At 37.0% G+C, this 21,884-nt stretch overlaps 1 protein-coding gene across 3 annotated transcripts in view; it reads right to left on the bottom strand.

Moving 5' to 3' along the window:
- Window positions 1–2,349: 2,349 nt before the first annotated feature.
- LOC139981194 (uncharacterized) overlaps window positions 2,350–21,884 on the bottom strand; it is a 32,260-nt gene continuing 12,725 nt past the window's right edge. For all 3 annotated transcript variants that reach the window (XM_071993401.1, XM_071993400.1, XM_071993402.1), the window contains 3 exons: window positions 5,344–5,459; window positions 4,709–4,839; window positions 2,350–4,083 (listed from right to left, as the gene is read on the bottom strand). In XM_071993401.1, coding sequence (XP_071849502.1) covers window positions 3,930–4,083; window positions 4,709–4,839; window positions 5,344–5,459 — 401 coding nt within the window. In that variant the 3' untranslated portion in view covers window positions 2,350–3,929. The remainder of the gene's footprint in view (window positions 4,084–4,708; window positions 4,840–5,343; window positions 5,460–21,884) is intronic.

The following is a 21,884-nucleotide window of genomic DNA, read 5'->3' as shown; positions in this document are numbered from 1 at the left end:
CGAGGAAGAATCCTGGTGACGTTCGCGAAGTCCCTTCGTAGCTATTTATAGTTGTCAATGTAATAATGAAATATCTTTCAAATCATAATGTGAAATATAATCCAGACCATTAACATAGACATTTAGGTATTAGATAATTTAATTTATTCTGATTCGACAATATTATAATGTGCATTTTAAGCATATGGCGGGCCTTGATAGATTAATACAGCCAAGATTGTTCCCAATTCCTCCTTAAATGCACAACGTTACGCTAAAAAAAACATGTATTATGATTACGGTAGGACTGAGCAGAGTGAGGTGAGTTAATAAAGTCGAAGTACAAGAAGACAGACAGAGAATGTTGTGTTACTGTTCTACTTTATCCGACTCAGCTACTTTGAGGAGCGGGTTAGATAACCGTCCTTAAAACTTTAATAACGTGTTACTGAACATCATTGTAAACGCACATCTCTGAATTGATATTAAATATAACACAACCTAACTAGAAACATTTCATAACAATCTTTTATAGCAAATCAGGTTTCCATCTGTAGGTGTGTTTTTGTCAGCTTGTTAGATTGATGCATTGGGTGAGACAAAACAAAAACAAAAATCCTTAAGGCAAAGAAAAGAATACAATCGTGCTGTTCAATGGGAGATGGCGGTTGTGGTGGTGATGATGACAATGATTATGATATCTGTGACGATGTTAATGAGGATGATGATGATGATGATGATAACGATTATGATGATGATCATGACGATAATAAATATAATGATAATGATAATGATTACAGTAATATTGAGGATGATATGATTATGGTGATGATGATCATAAATGACATGACCATGATGGTCAAAATCATAATGATGATGATGATAAAAACAATAATAATGTTAATGATTACAGTGGTAATGATGATGATAATTAATGACGATGATATTAATGACGATGATGATGATGATGATGATGATGATGATGATGATGATGGTGATGATGATGATGATGATGATGATGATAATGATGATGATGATGATGATGATGATGATGATGATGATGATGATGATGATGATGATGATGATAATGATGATGATGATGGTGATGGTGATGGTGATGATGATGATGATGGTGATGGTGATGGTGATGGTGATGGTGATGGTGATGATGATGGTGATGGTGATGATGATGATGATGATGATGGTGATGGTCATGGTGATGGTGACGGTGACGGTGACGGTGACGGTGACGATGACGGTGATGGTGATGATGATGATGATGACGATGATGTGATGATGACGATGATGGTGGTGGTAGTGGTGGTGGTGGTGGTGGTGACGGTGGTGGTGGTGATGATGATGGTGATGGTGATGATGATGATGATGATGATGATGATGATGATGATGATGATGATGATGATGATGATGATGATGATGATGATGATGATGATGATGATGATGATGATGATGATGATGATGGTGATGATGATGATGATGATGGTGATGATGATGATGATGATGTGATGATGACGATGATGGTGGTGGTGGTGATGGTGGTGGTGGTGGTGATGATGATGGTGATGATGATGATGATGATGGTGATGATGATGATGATGATGATGATGATGATGATGATGATGATGATGAGAATGATGATGATGATGATGATGATGATGATGATGATGATGATGATGATGATGATGATGATGATGATGATGATGATGATGATGATGATGATGATGATGATGATGATGATGATGATGATGATGATGATGATGATGATGATGATGATGATGATGATGATGATGATGATGAGAAGGAGGAGGAGGAGGAGGAGGATGGTGATGATGATGATGATGATGATGATGATGATGATGATGATGATGATGATGATGATGATGATGATGATGATGATGATGATGATGATGATGATGATGATGATGATGATGATGATGATGATGATGATGATGATGATGATGATGATGATGATGATGATGATGATGATGATGATGATGATGATGATGACACCATGTACCTTAAATGTACCGAAAGTGAATTCCATAAGCACAGAGGTGTGTCTTGGAAACTGCGATCACCAATTTTCTTAACTGTCACTCATACTTTGCATATTCTTTAGCGTTCAAAAATGCTATTATAGCTCGGAAGAATATTAGACGTAAGTTATTTTCACTTTGACTGAAGTTATATACCCGATAAAGTACTCCACTTTGACCTATAACTAGAAAACGTTTGAGAAATAATTACATGTCTTAAGTATCTTTTAAGGGGATTCCATGAATATAATTACTAGGGTGTTTAACGCAAAAAAGAGTCGATAAATAGACGAGAAAGAAAAGGCTCCAATGGAGTTAGTAAGTCTGATAACTTACATTCCGTTTATTGAGCGAAACCGTCTTCTATCTAAACTGCATTCTGTGTTTCTTTAACGATGAAAATAAAAACTGAAAGGACACGCATTGCACATGATATAAAACTCAAAGACTTTACACGTGCAAAACAGAATAAAAAGCCAAACCTTTGCTGTTATACTGCGCTTACACGAATGCTGGGTGAATTCTTTACCCAACGTGGTAGTATAGACTATTAACAGTATTAAAGTAACGACTATTAACAGTTTTCACCCACATGACATATCTGTGTAGAGCCAAAGGGCATGATCAGAGTAGATCTCATAGACCAAGTTGTAATCCAATATATAATCTCTGATATACATATATTAATAACATGGTCATGAAAACTTCTCGTTTACCATTCATGTTGTTATTACACACAGCAAGGTGTTTCCTAAAACGCTCACTACTTCCTTCTCTAACCATCTTTAGGTACACTCAATTAAAATTTAGAAATTAGTGATTATAGTTAAGTCATAACAGCAATATTCGTATGTAGGAAAACAAAGACTATTAAGTATAAATAGAACCCAATACAATTTAGAGCAAAGGCTTTATTTAACCCTTTTACAAGGTTTATGTACATCACTGTATTGCATGGCATATGCCATACCCTCCTAGCTCCTAGCAATACCTCATCCATACCTCATAGGGAGTTTACAAATCATATCTACTAAGAAGTTTCTTGAAGCAGCCAATCCCACCCCCCCCCCCACCCCCACACTTCATGATGACATAATTATTTCCAAAACTGGATGTAAAAGACACATTTCTCCTCGTTCCCCTCATAACGGACCTCCTACCAAGAAATTTGGGCTAAAAGCCTCTCTTGATAAGTTAGGCTGCATAAACTGTGAGGACGTGGGGTCTGGCAGAGGGAGGGGAACTCACTCTTTGAACCCGTTAGCTAGAGACTAGTAAAGTTTACTTCCAGTGAGTGCTCTACTTTCGTGGTTAGTTACTCCTGATTCGCTGGTTTGCCAGGGCTGGGACAGTTAGTGTAGTCAAATCCATTTCCCTGGCTGGTTTTAGGTTGCTTTTTTATGTTTCCATTCTGAATAATGTGCTTATCTACTTTACACCTTTTTGAGTTTTACTCATATTAATCTGCTTTATATACCCGCCATCCTGCAGGATCTTCTCGATAAGTATTGTCCCTCCCCACCCCCCCCCCCTCCCCATTGTAACAAGCTACAACTGTAACTTTGTGAGTCATATTTATTTCTTCCGTTTGTCAAGATATTCGCAAATGAGATTGTGTTTCAAGAGTATAAGAGAGCACAGAAATAGAACATGGATAAATAGCAGCTTTTTCAATAGGTCTACGTCCAAACCCAAAAAAAGAGGGAGGAAACTAACTTAAACATGAAATGATTGTTATTTGATCATAACATGTTAATTTAATGACATCAATTGACCACTTTATATACCAATAAAACTGTGTATAGAAACGTACAAATGAAAATATCTTCATTTATCGCAGAAAGGGAATATTTTAAATAATCCAATGTAATTTTTAAATTTATCAGTATAATTAGATTAGCCGGAGTTGCACCATGCATCCATGCACATAGTACAAAGTTGAACGCTTCTGGTACAGTGTATGTCATGAAGCTTCCAGTTGCCATCTCGATAACTTGCCACACACCACTGCGAGTCTGCATGGTCATTAGGTTCATTATTACCCCACCAACTGCAGAAATAACAAAAGCAACAACTGTTCAACTAAAATACTCCTTTCAAATTGATGAAAGATGGAGATGATGAAGATGGTTTGCAGTTAAATTACTACAATCGTTATACACGTCGTTACAGATCCACTTTATTTTCGGCAGTAAAATCAACACACTGCTGCTACCGGACAATAGGAAATGATCTTCTTCTCGGCCAAAACAATAAAAATTAGCTTTTACATTTTTATTATAGTGTATAATTTTAATTATTTGTTATGCATCCTGTAACCTATTAGCGTTCCTTATGTCGTCCTCGGTGTTGTCCGTTTGGCGTTCCATAAACTTCATCAGATTAGTTCAAATATGTTGTTCATAAAATACATTTCTAGCAGGACAATTCTTTCATGTTAAATTGAAAATCAACGAACTAGCCTGATATATTTTGTCCGCTGTAGCTGTTCAAAACATGGTACGTGCAAAAATGATGGTGCCTTTGTAAATACATGTACCTGGTGGTAATAATATCGCTGTAGGCCATACCTACTTAGACTATACATATTAATATTGAACAATGGGATTTAGGCTGAGCAGTCTTTGGTATGGAACACAAAAACGGATTGAGACTTAGGCTAGCCTAATACATACCTATCACTATCGACAAAGTCGGGACCGTCACTCCATTTGAATTGATTATCATCTTTTCGAATAATATCAACCCACACAAAACGACAGGAAAAAGATTCTGCATGTGAACTCATCAGATCCCTGAATGTCTCCTGGATGAAAGAATAAAATATCGGTTAAACTACAATCACAAGTTACTGATATTACACTGACGAGAAACAGATGTGTATCTTAGACTAAGAGTAATATAAAATATATATATGGTAGATATAATACATGTTAAATTGAGACCCTAAGAGCTAATAATGTCTTTGAAAACGCTGACATATTAAGTTGTTTATATACAAGCCAATAAATTGGCCTTTCCATTATACCAGTAGGTGTTTAAAAGTTTGGAAGGGGCAAACTATAAGAGGTGGAGATACTAGTTGTATGAATAACTTTTATTTATAATGAATTTCTACATATATTTGAACTTTACAGAAGATTCCAAGACACTCTGTGTAGGTTCATTGGCTCCAATCCCTTCTTCCTCTCTTTTACCAATCCCATGTAAGCACACCTAGTTAGGCCAGTCATAATGATAATTAAAACAACAACAACAGAGACAGGATTTTGGGTTTTAATGTATCGCCACATTAATCATCCGTGCTTACCTCTGCTGTTTTATTGGACTGCACATGCTCATAACCGAACATTTTCCCTCCAATTTCTCCACAGGCATTCTTTGCCATAGAATAGTTCTTTCCAGCAACAATTAAAGAGTTGCAACCTTGAAGATAAATATTCAAATTTCACAAAATAAAATAAGAACATTGTTCCGAATCATCATTGGCGTCAGTCCTTTAAATATGAAAGAGCGAAAAAATATTTAGCTGTTAAATCGTGAGGTGTTATTTGAACAAAAACTGCATGCATAATAACAAACTAAACAATTGCAACCTTGATTGTAAATATTCATTTTTAGCAAAATAAAATAATATATGAACATCTTAACAAATCATCATTGTTACCGTCATATCGATCATCATATTAAGTTATTTATATGTCTGTTATGATCTGTTGTACTGTCGAATGTGTTACCTTTGCTAATGTAAACATCTTATTATCGTAGTGAGAAAACCAAATGTCATTCGACGTCAGAAAGGGGATCATAGATTTCCTTGTTAATTCTGTTGTAGAATACTGCTAGAATGCTGCATTAAACCTCCCCCCCCCCCCCCCCCCGCATTATTCTCTATCTTACAAGTTTTCACTTTATCCTTTTATGCTATTAGCTGCTTTTGCAACTATAATTCTTAATTGGCTACAAAGTGAAGCAGAAATCTATACTTACTGGGTGTGGTTTCAGCATCCTCTGTAATAGAGGGAGACACATCTGTGTTGCTGTCTGTTTGAACTTTCGATGGTATACTAGGAGGACTACATGGGTATCCAATGTTTGATGTTTTAACACCTGCCACATGTAAAAGTTCGAGTAAAACTGTAATTTATTTACTTAAATCTAAATTTAAATTAGAGGTATTAATTGAATGCATAGTATAAAAAACACGAAATGTGTAAATGTAAAGTAGAGGTATATATATATATATATATATATATATATATATATATATATATATATATATATATACACAAAAGCTTCTTAAACTTAAACGTACCAACCACAACAGAAAAATTACGCTTACCTTCCACCATGACTATCACTGTTAAAAGGACGAGCGCAAGTTTTTCCGGACGCATTTTCGTCAAATTCTCAAGAACGTACGCTTGTGGTTCCAAAAGGATGGCACGTAAACCGCAGAGAGGAAACAAAATGTAAAACTTTAATCTGATGTATAATACCTCACACAGTCACAGTAGATATAGAATAATAAAATATCGACTAAAATATAATCCCCTCATTACTATATCATTCTCCTCGCCGTTCACTTCATTTCCTCCGGTATATTATTTGTTATTTTGTGTGTGGCTGTCAGTGTGCAATTGAGGTACTTCTTGTTCTCTCTGTCGGTCTTTCTGTTTTTCTTACCTTTAAAAACTTCAGTAAATAAGTGATTTCATCTTTCTCAGCCAATTAAAAACATGAAATTTCACAGAACTCTTACCAATAATAATTTCCTTTCTAGATTTTAATGGAAAATCTGATTTTATCCAAACTAGCCAGTGAAACAACACATCAGCCTGCTCACGTCGCTGTCACCGACCAAATTAACTGTCGTCAATTTTATCGTCAACTTTTCAAGGCAACTCTGCGACGTTCACGCCCTCTAGTTAAAGACATAGTACACATGTAGCATGTTTACATGCAATTCCTTGTGTGCCTTTGTTGGGTTAAAATTATATTAGCTAATGTTCTGAATGACTACGAAAACGATAAAACTGTTTCTACTTGAACCTCAAATCTACGATGACCGCAGATTAACACCTACTTACGTCACTCAAACAAACATACGAATAAACTTAGGTAGAAATGGAATTCTTATTTCAAGATTTCTTGAAATTCTGTTTAATTGCAAGGATGCATGTAACAATATTTATATACAATTCGTGTAATGAATGTCACTTTTCATGGCTGCAAATACACAACTTGGCACATCTTAAAGGAGAAATAAACCTAGAATTTTTTGCATCTATTCTTTCGTTTTGACAGATGGTCTTTCCAGTAAAAGCAATAAAAAAGCATAAAAACGATTTGAATGTAGTTCATGTGTCGCGCCATTTTGTTTGAATTGAGCCAGTTCCCGGAGGTACCGTGACGAAAGCTAGCGACTTGGCGTATTTCAAGAAAAAATAGTTGAAAATCCCTTAAATAATTAGAATTGAACTTTCAACAATAGTAATGAATAAAATATCGATCAAAGATATCTTTTGTTTTTATTGATCTGTAAAAATGCTTATAAAGTGTGTAAAATTTATAATTGTAAATTGTATCAGTGGAAATATAAATTTTGGGATCTTTTCAACGATTTGATTTTACCGTGTTTGAGATTGCTTTCACCGCATACTCAGTCCTAGCGATAGCGATACTTACCTCCATCATTGCACTCCAAAAGTTAAATCATTTACTGTCGATCAAATATCTTGAAAAAGAAAATGGAAGCCTTTGGATTGGAATCGTACCTTTTCGAACCAGAATATTCAGAGAAAGAACTGAGACATCGAGAGGAGGTGTTGTGCAAAGAATCACAGTCCGCGACTGTTAGTGATGTTGGCTCGAATTCCGTTGCTGGTACGAGTACCAGTTCCGCGAGCCACTGTGAAGAATGGTGTCTGTGTGCACTCTGTTTGCTGTCATGGATTGTTCGCGGAAAAAAAAAGCTTTGTTGAACGCAGGAGAATGTCTGACCAACAGACCTGCATTCTCCCAGATATGTTTGCAGCCAGTTAATTTAGAACTCTGTTTTGTAAATTTCTTGATGTACAAGAAGACGGATCCTACGGCTGCTGAGAACATGACGAACAGGTACTGTACACCTCAGTGAAAGTTCCCTCTTCTCTTTTCCGGATTCCGGATTTCCCTCTTTTATTCCATCTGGAATAACGAAATATCTTTTTCCTTTTCCTGCTCCCTCTTCCCCTCTTCGGTTAACACAACCAAAGGCTTGGCATTCAGGCATTTTAACCGGCGAAATAAGTTAAGCGAGAAGCTCGAACATAGTGTGAATAGACTATAACTCGTATGCAAAGCTTCATTGTTTTGAAGTTACGAAGTGGTTCACCTACGTCACTTTTGAAGCGCCCTCAATTCTCAAATTAGCAAAATGGCCGTTGTTCAAATGTTTATTTTGCTTAGTTATTTCACCAATTAAATTAGAAAATTATCCCGTACCGCATGTACACTGCAAAAACCCAGAGTTTATTTCTCCTTTAATCTTCGTTTTGTTGAAGTTCAAACTAAGTTGGAAAATAAGGATGTGTTTTCTTCGGAAGCCAAGAGATTATGGCGTTTGTCACAACGAGTGAATTTGTCACAAACAATGAGTTTGCCAAACCAAGTGTGTTGATAACATGCAGTGATTTTGCTATAACGAGTGCGTATGCCGACAAGCAGTGAGGTATCAGTGGGCTATGAGCATTATGCATATTTTCTCCTTCAAAACAACCCCTCACGATTAAAGTTATATTATGTTACAGTCTAACCTTAGGCTCGGACTAAAAACATATAGGCCTAGGCGATCAGACTTTCGGAGCTGAGGCATAGTAGCATTACTTAGGCTAGGGCTAGGTCGAAGTTGAGTCATCATCATCACCATCACCATTATCACCATCATCATCATCACCATCACCATCACCATCACCATCTATAAATAATATATATATATATATATATATATAGTCTTAGAAAAATGTTCATTTGAGTCACAAATATGAAGTTGTATAAATTCGTCCAACATTTCAAATATGACATTCTGCAGTTGAGACCTGGTTTCAATACTCTTTCAAAGTGATAAAAATAGTATAAGACCTTTGTTTATATAATGTTTGCTTCTTTAAAGAAGGATCTCGTGAATGTGTTATATGTTTCAAATAGTACCTCCTGACGTTCATATCTGCAGTTCCAACGACTACCGTACAGTCTAAAAACCTTCTAATGGAAAGAATATTCGTTTATACTAATAATTGATTTTTCTTTCAAGACGGGACCTAAAATATGACAACAACTTTATCAGGGATGTATGTTAAACATCGCTGTATCCCAAATTTGTAATATTAGAGAGATTTAAAAGTTTTCAATTTTGACTCAAAAGTATATAAAACCAAAAGGTCTCATGAATTTGTTATAGATTTCAAATAGTACGCCCTGACGTTCATCTCTGACTTCTCAACAACTAGCATTGAGTCAAAAATCCTTGAAGGTTAGAAACACAGAAGGAATAGTTGTTTATACAAATAAATTGTCATATTTCAAATGAGGCATCCAGACGTTTATCTCTGATTTCTAAACGGCTGCAGTGGAGTCTAAAATCCTACAAGAAGCGAGCTACGTTGGTGACAATAACTTCGTTAAAGATGTAACCTATATTAACAACGTCGCTTAATCAAAATATATAATATCAAAGTTTGGAAGCCTATACAGGTGGTTGCCACAGAGTAACTATAATGCTACCGTATAGTGGTAACTCTTCAATGGTTATTAGAAATAGCCTTCGTTAAACATAACTAAAATACAAGCCGCACTTTTTCTATACTCTCTCAAAACATGCATGGATGGAATTCAATTAAAATCATTGAACCTTTTAATTGTAGACAACAACAAAAAACGTACTCCGTAAATTCATGTCGTATTAAGTTGTTTGTAAGAATGTAGGAAGTTTAAATCATTTAAATGAAGTCTTTATTTAACCAGATGGTGGAATGTTGGTAAAACCTCATTTACCACTTCACAGTTTTTCAGCCTATTGATTAAGATCAACATGTTAAATGTCTAAACCAAATTTCTGCGACCTTTGGGCTATTTATTCTCTCTCGAATTAGAATGGTATTGATTAACTTGGCGTAACAGTGTCATGATCACGTGTCTCCAGTCTCCGTGTAAGAACACTGGGATTTAGTGGTCAATTAAGTTGTTCAGTTTTCTTGCTCAGGTTGTATCTTTTCTTACTAAAACTTTCAATTGCCGGAAAGTTTACATTCATTCCCAGTAAACTTATACCACTTTCCCCAAGCACAGGACACCCTTCCATAAACGTTCTGAATCAATCGTGGCAGAGGAGATTAAGTTTTGCCTGCTCCGCCCCTCCTTTGAAATATATACTGTGTACGTCAATTCTTCATTGTTTACAATTAACGAATAAACATTCCCAGCACGTGATTACGACGTTGGCTTTTATTGACTCCCCCTTCCCTCATGTAAAGGCCATATATGTTGCCTGTTGATCTGAGTAACTTAGCAAGATATCTATACCTTGTCCAACTTATCGTCATTTATAACATTTATGAATAGATATATATGCAATATATTATGTGTTTATACAGAACATCGATATACACTATTACGCAATAACATACGCGTACTGTTACATGATAAGCTAAACAGAGACCTTTCAACCACGAAAAAATAAACGAAACGGCACTTTTCTATCAGTTTTGCGAATAATAATTTACGGGAAGTTGTCAAAATTACGTTATGTGACCAAGTTGCACTAATAATAAATATTAACAATCAGAATTTCAAAAAGGGTTACTTTCATTGTGTTTGAAATAGAAGGGATGGCGCTGCTTAAGAAATAGTTTCGTAAATATATTAAATTTGTGATGGCAATTGTCAGCTTGCGTAGATACTTTTTTAGGAGAATAGCGCCTCCTTGACCCACGTATTCAGTGGACATGGGCTGCATACATGTGTTTCGACCCTCTGGCCAAAGGCCAGGATTCACGCACGCCACCTAGTACGCTTCTGGTCGACCTCTGACCGACCGACCCTCCTCACATCCTCCCGGATTCGTTTACGGCAACAAGGGAGACATTGCCCGGGACACTAGGCCACAAAAGCACCATACCTACAGCCGGAGGTATTATCGCCTCCAGCCTGCCTCGAACCCTAGCCACGGTTTACTCGATTAGCAGTGCAAGGTATTTCGCTTACACCGTCGCGCTAACTAACACATCAGCTAGAAAACTAAATCCAAGACTGATACTTAAAGACTTGACGGGAAAAAGAGGGAAAAGTCAAAAAAATAAATTTCTCACATTCGTACATCTTTGTTGCGTTCGAACTCAGTGGTTAACGCCGGTGCGTTCCAATCATAAGGTCCCCGGTTCGAGTCACTCCAAGATCAATGTATGTCGTCCAGTCACAGAGTTGTTGACAATTCATAATCATGGACGTTAAATCTGAATGTAAGAGACTGACTTCCGTCAGCTTCCGGCTTTGATAAGCCAATGAGGCTTATTCGCGAGTTCCTGCTTACAAGAGGAATTTAAATACATACACACACACACACATACACACTCTCCGCCTACATAGGTTACGATTATCATCGAAACCAAAAATATCCTTTTGTATCAATTTGGAACAAACAAGAACAACATAATGCATGGTATATATTAGAAGAGCGCCCTTCTATATTTACGTAATTTTTGAAAAGAATAGGAAAAGTCTCTATTTTGGCAAAAAAATAAACAAACTGATAATTCTATAGCATTGCAATATTAAAGATGATATTTCCCAAATTTTTGTCAGGATGCTTATACGGGATTTTAAAGGTCAATTTTGACTTTTATTCGAACTATAAGCGAAATTCATCTGAATTTTAAGCGTTAATAGGCGCATAAGTAAAATGATGATTACATTTTCGTAATAAAAATGTCCTTTTGTATCCATTAGGAACAAATAAGTACAAAATCGCCCTACTACAATTTAAATCATTTTTGGGAGCATTAACCGTTCGTAATAAAAAATCTTTGTAAGATATTTTCGTAGTTTCAGGTAAATAAGCACAATAACCATGTGCTTTTTAAAAGGTATCGCACCACAATTAAAGTAGTGCACGTCCGCCTGTGAGGTTAACCATTGTGGGAAAATAGCCATAAAGTGACCTACTGTTTTGATTGTTTTTGCATTTTTTGAGTCATCACCACTCTTTTTGATGCTTGGATGTTGAAGAGGATAAAAACAAATACTGATGGTCTAAAAATCTGAGGGATTGAAGGCGATTTAAGGTATCTTAGAAAATCTTGGGTGAAACAAGAAGATTCCGCAGCGACAGCTGGCAGATGGGAAGGGGATCACTATTATCAACTTTGAGCTCTTCTAGCTCAAAATCTAAACGGTCATGTTGGCAAATGTTGAACGTTTTATGATAGTCCAAGCCATTAGCTATCATATGGTGGGTAAGGCATGTCAGTGGATAACTTCTATCTATGCTCTATTGGCCTTGGAAAGTAGCGAGGTTAGTGTGTAAGTCAATGGGAGCAGTTAATTGTGGTGCGGTACCTAAATATCCTGTTCCGCTCTGCAAAACTGCATCATAGGAACGTTGAACTATGGATCACAGTGGCGGCGGAACCGGGGGGGGGGGGGCTTGGGGGGGGGGGGGGGGGGCTGAGCCCCCCCCAATGAAAAATTTGAGTGGGCAAATGCATGATAAGCCCCCCCCCCCCAATATTTACCAAGGCTCCGAAACGTGCATCTGCCCATTTTTTAATGCATACTTGTCGATCTGTCCGATGCACACGTATACTATATAGGTGTAATAATTTTAGTAATTGCTGGGGTCCCTTGGCCCGCCCCCTGGCTATAGACCACATTGTCACCCCAACCGCGTCTTCACGCCCCGTGAAAAGTGGAAGCAGTGAGTGTGAGTACCGGTAAGCGTAACACAACTTCTTCTTAGGCCAATGACTTGCCTCATTTCAGCCAGTTCTCCAACATCCCCTTACTTAGTGGCGGAGCGTCCATATATACAGTCAGGGGGCGGATCCCCCCCCCCTCCTGACGGACTCAAATGGACTGCTGGCGCCCTTTTCAGCTTTTCACTACTTTTAACTTATTCGCGATTATTGACTATTTTATTGCGCTCTCATACACTGGCGGATCCAGGGCCTTTGTTTGGGAGGGGCCAAAGTGGCATTAGAGTGATATGGGGGAGGGGTTTAAGGGTGCCCCCTCCCCTTTGGAAAATTTTCTATTGCTGAATGCACTCAGATGCAATTTGGTGCGACAAAAGTGTACAATGGTGATGTTAATTTACTTCTAAAAAAAATGTTTCCCAGGTGTAATTTTCTAAAATATTTATAAAACAAAGTTGGGATCATCTTTCTCAAGAAATTTTATTTCTCATAGGTTATAAATTTCTTACAACCAGCCTGTAACTGCAAAATGGTGTTAAACTGTAAATCCTCATGCTCATACATTTACATAGCTCCCAACTCTTGAGAAGGCAAATGCTGGTCCATGCCACGAATCGCCGTCCTGGGGGAGGGATATAAGGGGAGGGGGTGTCCCCCTCCCCTTTTGATTTTTTTTTGGAATCCTGGTGATGCCTACATGTAAAATGGAGGCACTTAGAAAGGCTTTTGTCACCCAAAATTTTCTGAGAAATATGCATTTTTTTGTGTGTAACATCAATAAATTGAATAGTAGGTGATAATTCATTTTTTCCCGTGGCATGAAAATGTTCGCTGCTCGCCCCAATGAAAAGAAATATAGGCTAATTTGAGGTTCAAATGATGCTGTAAAGGAGGATTTATACTCTATTATGCTAAATGCTAAAGAAATGATGGTTGCTAAGTCAAAATTTGATGCAAATTTTTTATGTATACTTGACAATTACAATGCGGTTTTTTCGGACGCTTGTGCGGGTCAGCGGGTTTGGGTGTTAGAATGCGGGTCTAATTCCCGCGAATTGCGGGTCAGTTGGGAGCTCTGCATTTAATTTTAAACCAGAAAACGAAAAGGTTTAGACTAGTCTACCACTGCTATTCCTCTCGATTTTTTAAATTTCCAATCATATGATTTAGCGGATGTTCGGAAACACTTTTTGGCTCACCTTTGGGGGGCCATGGCCCCCCTTGGCCCCCCTTGGATCCGCCAGTGCTCTCATATACCTATTGACATTTGTCATATTCTGTTGGTGTAATTTTCCGACAAAATGGCGACGACACCTATTTATTCTCCGTTTATCTGCAAATTAGCAAGGCCCGGAAAGGGTCATTTCCTGCACTCTAGGGAGTAACTTTACTCAAAAATTTTCTGTACGCTCCGCGCCAACCTGTGGTGGCGCTCCGCTTAGATAGTGTCGAAAGCGCCCCTACAGACCATTCTTGCCCCCCTGACCAACACCCCTAGCTCCGCCACTGCTCTTACTACACTCAAAAATGTCTTTGCGAGTACACTACGAGTAATAGCTACTCTCTTAAAACACCATCGAATATACAAATTACAATGTTTTTACAGACTTTTACGTGCAATCTGAGAAATTGCAGGCTTGAGACCCATATTTTAGGGCTAGGTATTCGCAGCATAAAACAATCGGGAAGTGCCGTTTCCGGCCATCTGGGGGTTTGAAAAAACCCAAAATTGTCTTGTACGCTCCGCGCCAACCGATGGTGGCGCTCCGCTTACATAGTCTCAACACATTAGCCCCCCCCCCCAAAAAAATTTCCGTTCCGCCGCGCCTGAAGGATCATCCATCGAGTCTTTATGCAAGTTCGTCCGGCGTGTTTGCATCCTTATGGGCGCTTTCACGCAATCGTGCACTGTACTTCAGAAATCTGTAAAGGTACCGCACCACAATTACAGTTTAGTGTTCATGCGCTCGAAATGTCAGAGGAAAGAGGTAAAAGTACCTAAGGTGAAGCTTGTTTAAGCATGTTATCAGTTACTGCCTTTGTTTGTTCTGCCTTTATATGAAAGAGCATAATTTAAATACAGATGGTGTGAATAAAGGGAGGATCGAAGGGTGATATATTCATTTTAGAAAATCTTTGGTTTAATGTTGATATTACTTCGAGCGAGCAAATGGAAGGGTGGGGGTTCGGTATGCTTAACTTGCTCCTCTTATAGCTCAAAATCTAAACGGTCATGATATAAAAGTTCGAAAGTGCCATAATAGGCTAAGATCTCAGCTATCATGTGGTGGGTAGGATATACCAGTTGAAAACATCTATCTATGCTCTGGCAGGTCTTAGAAGTGATGAGTTTAGTGTGTAAGTCAATGGAGCAATTGTGGTGCGAGGCCTAAATGGTATACAGATCAGGCGCATAAGGACAACTAATACATAGCCCGCCGTTAAAACAATAGAGTGACCTGCAAGGTGGTTATTTACATTGCTTTCTTCACCTAGCCTATAGCTAACGCGACTGATTTTTGTTGGCTTTTAGTAATACCTCAGTCGGTACCTTCTATAGTCGGGCAATTCCAAATGTTAAGAATCAATTGTTTTCGTTTCTCATTTGTTTGCTTTTCTTGGGAAATAAATTGATCCTTTTATATCCAAAGCGGTAGAAAGCTAATTACATGTCAACGGGTTTTATTCATATATTAAGCGATATCATAAAACTATCGTAAGTCTTCGCACTGTGTACACCTCGTATATTAAAGTACAAGTACTTCTGATTCAGTGCTGCCAGAGACCGAACGTTCTTATTAAATGTTGTAAATTATAAACAATTCAAACAACCTTATGGAATAAAACAGGCCTTGTAACTGATGTTTATGTGGTTCTTATAAACTAGTGATAGCTCATTTATGTACTTCTTCTTCCAATAGGTAAATAAGTGAAAGAGACAGATTGATTGTTCTCCGAAAGTTCAAAATTGACACAATGGTAAAACAAACTACTTATCTGTAGATTTCTTTGACGCGTAGCTCTATGAACTAAAACCAAAACAAATATGACCGTTGCCGTTAATTGGGAATAGTGTGCTTATATATAATAACACACGTGCTTACATTTATTGCAGAGCCACGTTATATGCGCATACATGTAAAATATTGAAAATATAATCTCATATTCCGTTGTAGCCATTGATTTGAAAAAAAAAACACATCATATTAATCTCATTGGAAACCATTCGCGATGTTGGTCGTTTAGCTTTCAAATCCTTGTTCGGCTGTTTGTGCAAGTTAAACCACAGTACATTTTGGTATCCTGAGTATATATCTTTAAGCGTTCGTCATCATCCCAATCAGGGGCGGTGGAGCAGGAGGTACTTTGGGAATAACTCCTTCCCCTCCACCAGTGGTAGCAAAAACCTAAAATGGAGAAGTACTATTAGTCATTTGTGTGAAAAGTTAAAAGGAAGCTGGTAAAACAGAATGCACTGCAGAGGTTTCCTTCTATCGTGGCGTGGCGTGTTGAGGTGATTTTGTGTTTTACACAATCGAATCCAACTCACATGTTCCACTTGTGCTCTACCCTCCGCCCCCCCCCCGCCCCTCCCAGACTCCTCTGGTTAAATGTTGATATTAATCCGAGCGAGCAAATGGAAGGGTCGGGGTTCAGTATGCTCAAGTTGCTCCTCTTCTAGCTCAAAATCGTAAGGGTCATGATATAAAAGTTTGAAAATGCCATCATAGGTCAAGATCTCAACTATAGTGTGGTGGGTAGGATATACCAGTTGAAAACTTCTATCTTTGCTTTGGCATGTCTTGAAAGTGAGTGAGTTTAGTGTGTAATTCAATGGAACAATTAATTGTGGTGCGAGACCTAGAAGATATACAGATCAGGCGCATACATAGCCCGCCGTTAAAACAATGGAGTGACCTGCAAGGTAGTTATTTACATTGCTTTTTTTCAGCTAGCCTATAGAGCTAACGCGACTGATTTTTGTTGGCTTTTAATAATACCTCAGTCGGTACCTTCTAGTCGAGCAATACAAAATGTTAAGAATCAATTGTTGTGGTCTTTTATTTGTTTACTTTTCTTGGGAAATAAATTGATCCTTTTATATCCAAAGCGGTAGAAAACTAATTAGATGTCAAAGGGTTTTGTTCATATTAAGCGATATCCTAAAACTATCGTAAGTCTTTCGCATTGTGTACACCTCGTATATAAAAGTACAAGTACATCTGATTCAGTGCTGCCAGAGACCGAACGTTTTTATTGAATGTTGTAAATTATAAAAAAAATCAAACAACCTTGTGGAATAAAACAGGCCTTGTAACTGATGTTAATGTGGTTCTTATATACTGGTGATAGCCCATTTATGTACTTTTCCTTCCGATAGGTAAATAAGTGAAAGAGACAGATTGATTGTTCTCCGAATGTTAAAAATTGACACAGTGGTAAAAACTACTTATCTGTAGATTTCTTTGACGCGTACAGCTCTATGAACTTAAAACAAAACAAATATAACCGTTGCCGTTAATTGGTAATAGTGTGCTTACATATAATTACACACGTGCTTACATTATTGCAGAGCCACGTTATATGCATGCATTATAAATTATTGAAAGCATAATCTCATATTACGTTGTAGCCATTGAATTGAGAAAAAAAACATAATATTAATCTCATTGGAAACCATTCGCGATGTTGGTCGTTTAGCTTTCAAATCCTTGTTCGGCTGTTTGTGCAATTTTAACCACAGTATATTTTAGTATCATGAATATACATCTTTCAGCGTTCGTCATCATCTCAATCAGGGGCGGTTGAACAGGGAGTACTTTGGGAATAACTCCTCCCCCTCCACCAGTGGTAGCAAAAACCTAAAATGGAGAAGCACTATTTGTCATTTGTGTTTTACCCAATCGAATCCAATTTACATGTTCCACTTACTGCCTTCCGAAGTTGTGTTCTCCCCTCCCCCTCCCCGCCCCCCCCCCAGACTGCATCATCGCCCGCCACCTCTGATCCCAATTTTCATGCAGAAAACAAAGGTCGATCACCTTGGACTCAGTATTTTGATTACCAAAGGTAAAGTTACAGTATATAACATAATTGCCTAAATGTTAGTTCTGTATCCGTGGACCATTCCTGTAAAGATGTTAACGATACATTTAAAGGGATATGGTCGACAGCAACCAGAAAATGTAACACCACGTACACAAAGTACTCTCCATTACAACGTGGAAGCCCTATCGCACCATTTTGTTTTGTCAACTCTATAATTCTAGATATGGTTATCTGATGGTGAGTCGTTTTGTAAACCAAGGTAATCAATTTATTACTTGATGAAAATGAATCACAATACAGGACTCGGGTTGGCTGTGACATTATAATGACACACGGTCTTCAAAAGTTACTTTACTTTAATAATCATGTTATTAATTTGCCTGTCAAAATGTGACGCAAAGTAACTCGCTTAACTGCCAAGTTTTCATTCAACTGTTTATGTTTTGATTGTAACGCTATTATTTTCTTTATGTCAATAAATTATTTTTATATGAGAAAGAAAACCAAACACGTTTTTGACGTTTATTAACTCCTCCTCACGGGACCGGCTCTCACTTAACGTCCCCATCCGATGGAGTAGCGTGTAACACAGCATCTACTCACTTGCGAATACTGAGGAAAGTGACGGCACCACAATGGATCATGATGTGGGAGAACAAGCAACTAGCTGAACCAAACCCCAGTTTGTAAGTTTCTAATACAGGTATACCTTATCTTATGTAGGTCTCCACTCAATGACACTCCACAGAAGCATATTTTGAATATGATGTCTTCAGAATCTGATTCTCTGGTTGGGCATGAAACCCGAAAGCTAGAAGTCGGATGTTTGGCACTCTATACCGTCATAAAGCGCCTGACTTTATTGACTTAATTTACTTATATATTATTAATTATGAATCCAAGAAAGCTGAGTGTGTGAATAATTCTTTTATCATGTTAAAACTCTGACAAAAGCTAAGACTTAAGGAACGATGAAATGGGTTCATCAGTATACAGGACTAAATGTTTAATATTAATTCATTGGATTTCAAATTCTAATAACTCAACCAAGTTATCTTCTTTTAACTTCATGTAAACAATAAAGCCCCCATTGGATGATATTCAACACCATTTGTATTTGAACATTTTCTAATGCTTTGTTAACAATCCTATTGCATTTATAAATGCCACAGTACAGACATAATTGTGTGTACGTTAAACTAATTAGTCCCATTATTGAATTTATGCATGGGCATCAGTATAGAACTACATCTAGTAGATTGGTTAACTTGTTAAGGCTATCTTGATATGTTGCCTAGCAACACCACATTGTCATAATTCCCTGGTATAATGGTTTGTAACATGTACGCTTAGCATACGCTGCTGATGAAACATATCATCCGTTATAGGTTCATGAACATACTATACCGTTACTGAATGAACAACACATCATGAGTGATGATCACATGATACCATATTAACCAACCAGAACCAATACCGTATATATAATGATATAGATATATAAAAGTTGTATGGTTCAACGTTAAGCTATGAGAACAACAATTGCCAAGATATAAACCCTTACTTTGGATTCAAACAAGAAAATCTTGCTCTTTTTCGTTGCTATGTTTGGAAAAAGTCAGAACGAGGATTATTTCATAGGAACAACTTCCTGTCGACCGTGATTCTGTTACAGACCGGTTAGCAGTTTGTGTTGGCTTCATCACTAACCACGTATTATTATTATAATATGCATATACACCTTCACAGAAACATTCGATTGAATGGTGCAAGACGATAACAACCCTATGAAGTGTGACCTACTGAACAGTGCTTCCCACATAGGATTCTCATTCAATAACTAAGCGATATCGTACGCTATTATTCGTCTTTATTTTTATATGAACATCAAAAAAGAAATAAAGTAATCTATTCTCTAGCGATATCTGTCTGTGTATTATTTTCTCATAAAGTAACGCTATTAGTATTTTATATCTAATTTCCGTTCGAACTCTTCACTCCTAAGCCACGTTTTCTAATTACCTTTCTTTATTAATATTCACTTTATGAGACTGCTGCTTGCTGTGCCTTTTGTTCTGTTTCTCCTTATTTATCTCATTCTTTCTCTCTCTCCACCTTTCTCTCTCTCCACCTTTCTCTCTCTCCACCTTCCTTTCTTTCGCTCTATATATCTATCCTTCTCTCTCTTTCTTTCTTTCTTTCTTTATTCTCTCTCTTTATGTCTTCCTTTATTTTTTGTATTCTTTAAGAAAGAAAAGAACTATATAATGTTTGAATAGTCAAGCGTCTATTAAACCTTTTCATGAGCGATTTACAGTTAAATAGATGTCAATACAGTGGATATCGTTATAACCTGAATTAACATATTCAATGAAAGCTGCTCGCTTTATAAAGTGAATCATATTCGTACATAACAGTTACCGCTCATATTGGTTTATGTAATAAACTCGCTTTTTCTAACAAATCGTTTTCCCTTTGTACGATACATTGATTTAATGACAATAGTGGAAACCAGAGAAAAGCTAGAGATCTAAGTATTATATCATCGAGTCATTTGTGATAGGATTTTTTATGTTCTTGTTTATTTACTGTGCTGCCTATTAAACTTCATACATGTGAGTTTTACCAAAATGCTAATTCTTTAATATAGATTTGTTTTTGTGTGTGAATATGACCAAACCTAATATCGGATTCATTACCACAAATCTTGTGTTCAACAAGCAAATGGTTTTACCTTAAAGTTGTACTTTTGAAATCACAGATTTAATTTGACAAAATGACAGCCTCTGACATGACTTTGAAAGCATGATACATCCCAAAGGAGTAAGATTTCTGTGTTTTTGTTATGGGGTCTCAGAGTTGTTTGTTTTGTTTCAAACATATATTTATAATAAGACCAGAAGGTACGATGGATGTTAGACTTATGGTAGTGCACCTACATTTGATGTGCCTCGGGGAATACAAGTGTCACGGGGTAAATAGTCAAAGGATAAAGATCACATACCTAAAGAATGTCATAAAGACACAACACTTTCAAGTCCCGATATAAATATATGTTTAGAATTAACTGATGGTATGTAGAGAATCGTATTCCTGACAGCCAGAGTTACATATATTTTGAACTGATGAACGAGGAAGAATCCTGGTGACGTTGACGAAGTCCCTTTGTAGCTATTAATAGTTGTCAATGTAATAATGAAATATCTTTCACATCATATTGTGAAATATAATTCAGACCATTAACATAGACATTTAAGTATTCATTAATTTTAATTTATACTGATTCAACAATATTATAATGCGCAATTTAAGGATATGGCGGGCCTTGATAGTTTCATACAGCCAAGTTTGTTCCCAACTCCTCCTTAAATGCACAACGCTGCGCTCGAAAAAAAAGCATGCATGTTGTCTTGTGTTTTAGGAATCAAGGATATTTTATATGGAAGCTTTAACAATGTTTTCGTCAAAAAGAATGTACTTCGCCTTTGTACTGTGTATAACTTTAATTACTGAACATTATTGTATACCGTTATGAAGTAATTGCACATCTCTGAAGTGATATTAAATATAATACAACCTAACTAGAAACGTTTCATAACAATATTTTATAACAAATCAGGTTTCCATCTGTAGGTGTGTTTTTGTCAGCTTGTTAGATTGATGTGTTGGGTAAGACAAAACAACCGATAACATTTTTAATTAAGGCAAAGAAAAGAGTACAATCGTGCTGTTCAATGAGTGATGGCGGTTGTGGTGGTGATGATGGTGTAATAATGATAATGATAATGTTGATAATGTTGATGAGGATGATAATAATAGAGATAATGATAATTGATTACAGTAATAATGATGA

The sequence above is a fragment of the Apostichopus japonicus genome, chromosome 15 (genome assembly GCF_037975245.1).
Source record: "Apostichopus japonicus isolate 1M-3 chromosome 15, ASM3797524v1, whole genome shotgun sequence".
Taxonomy (NCBI): domain Eukaryota; kingdom Metazoa; phylum Echinodermata; class Holothuroidea; order Aspidochirotida; family Stichopodidae; genus Apostichopus; species Apostichopus japonicus.
Note: the sequence above shows the minus strand (reverse complement) of the source record. Positions and strands in the feature narration are given on the sequence as shown.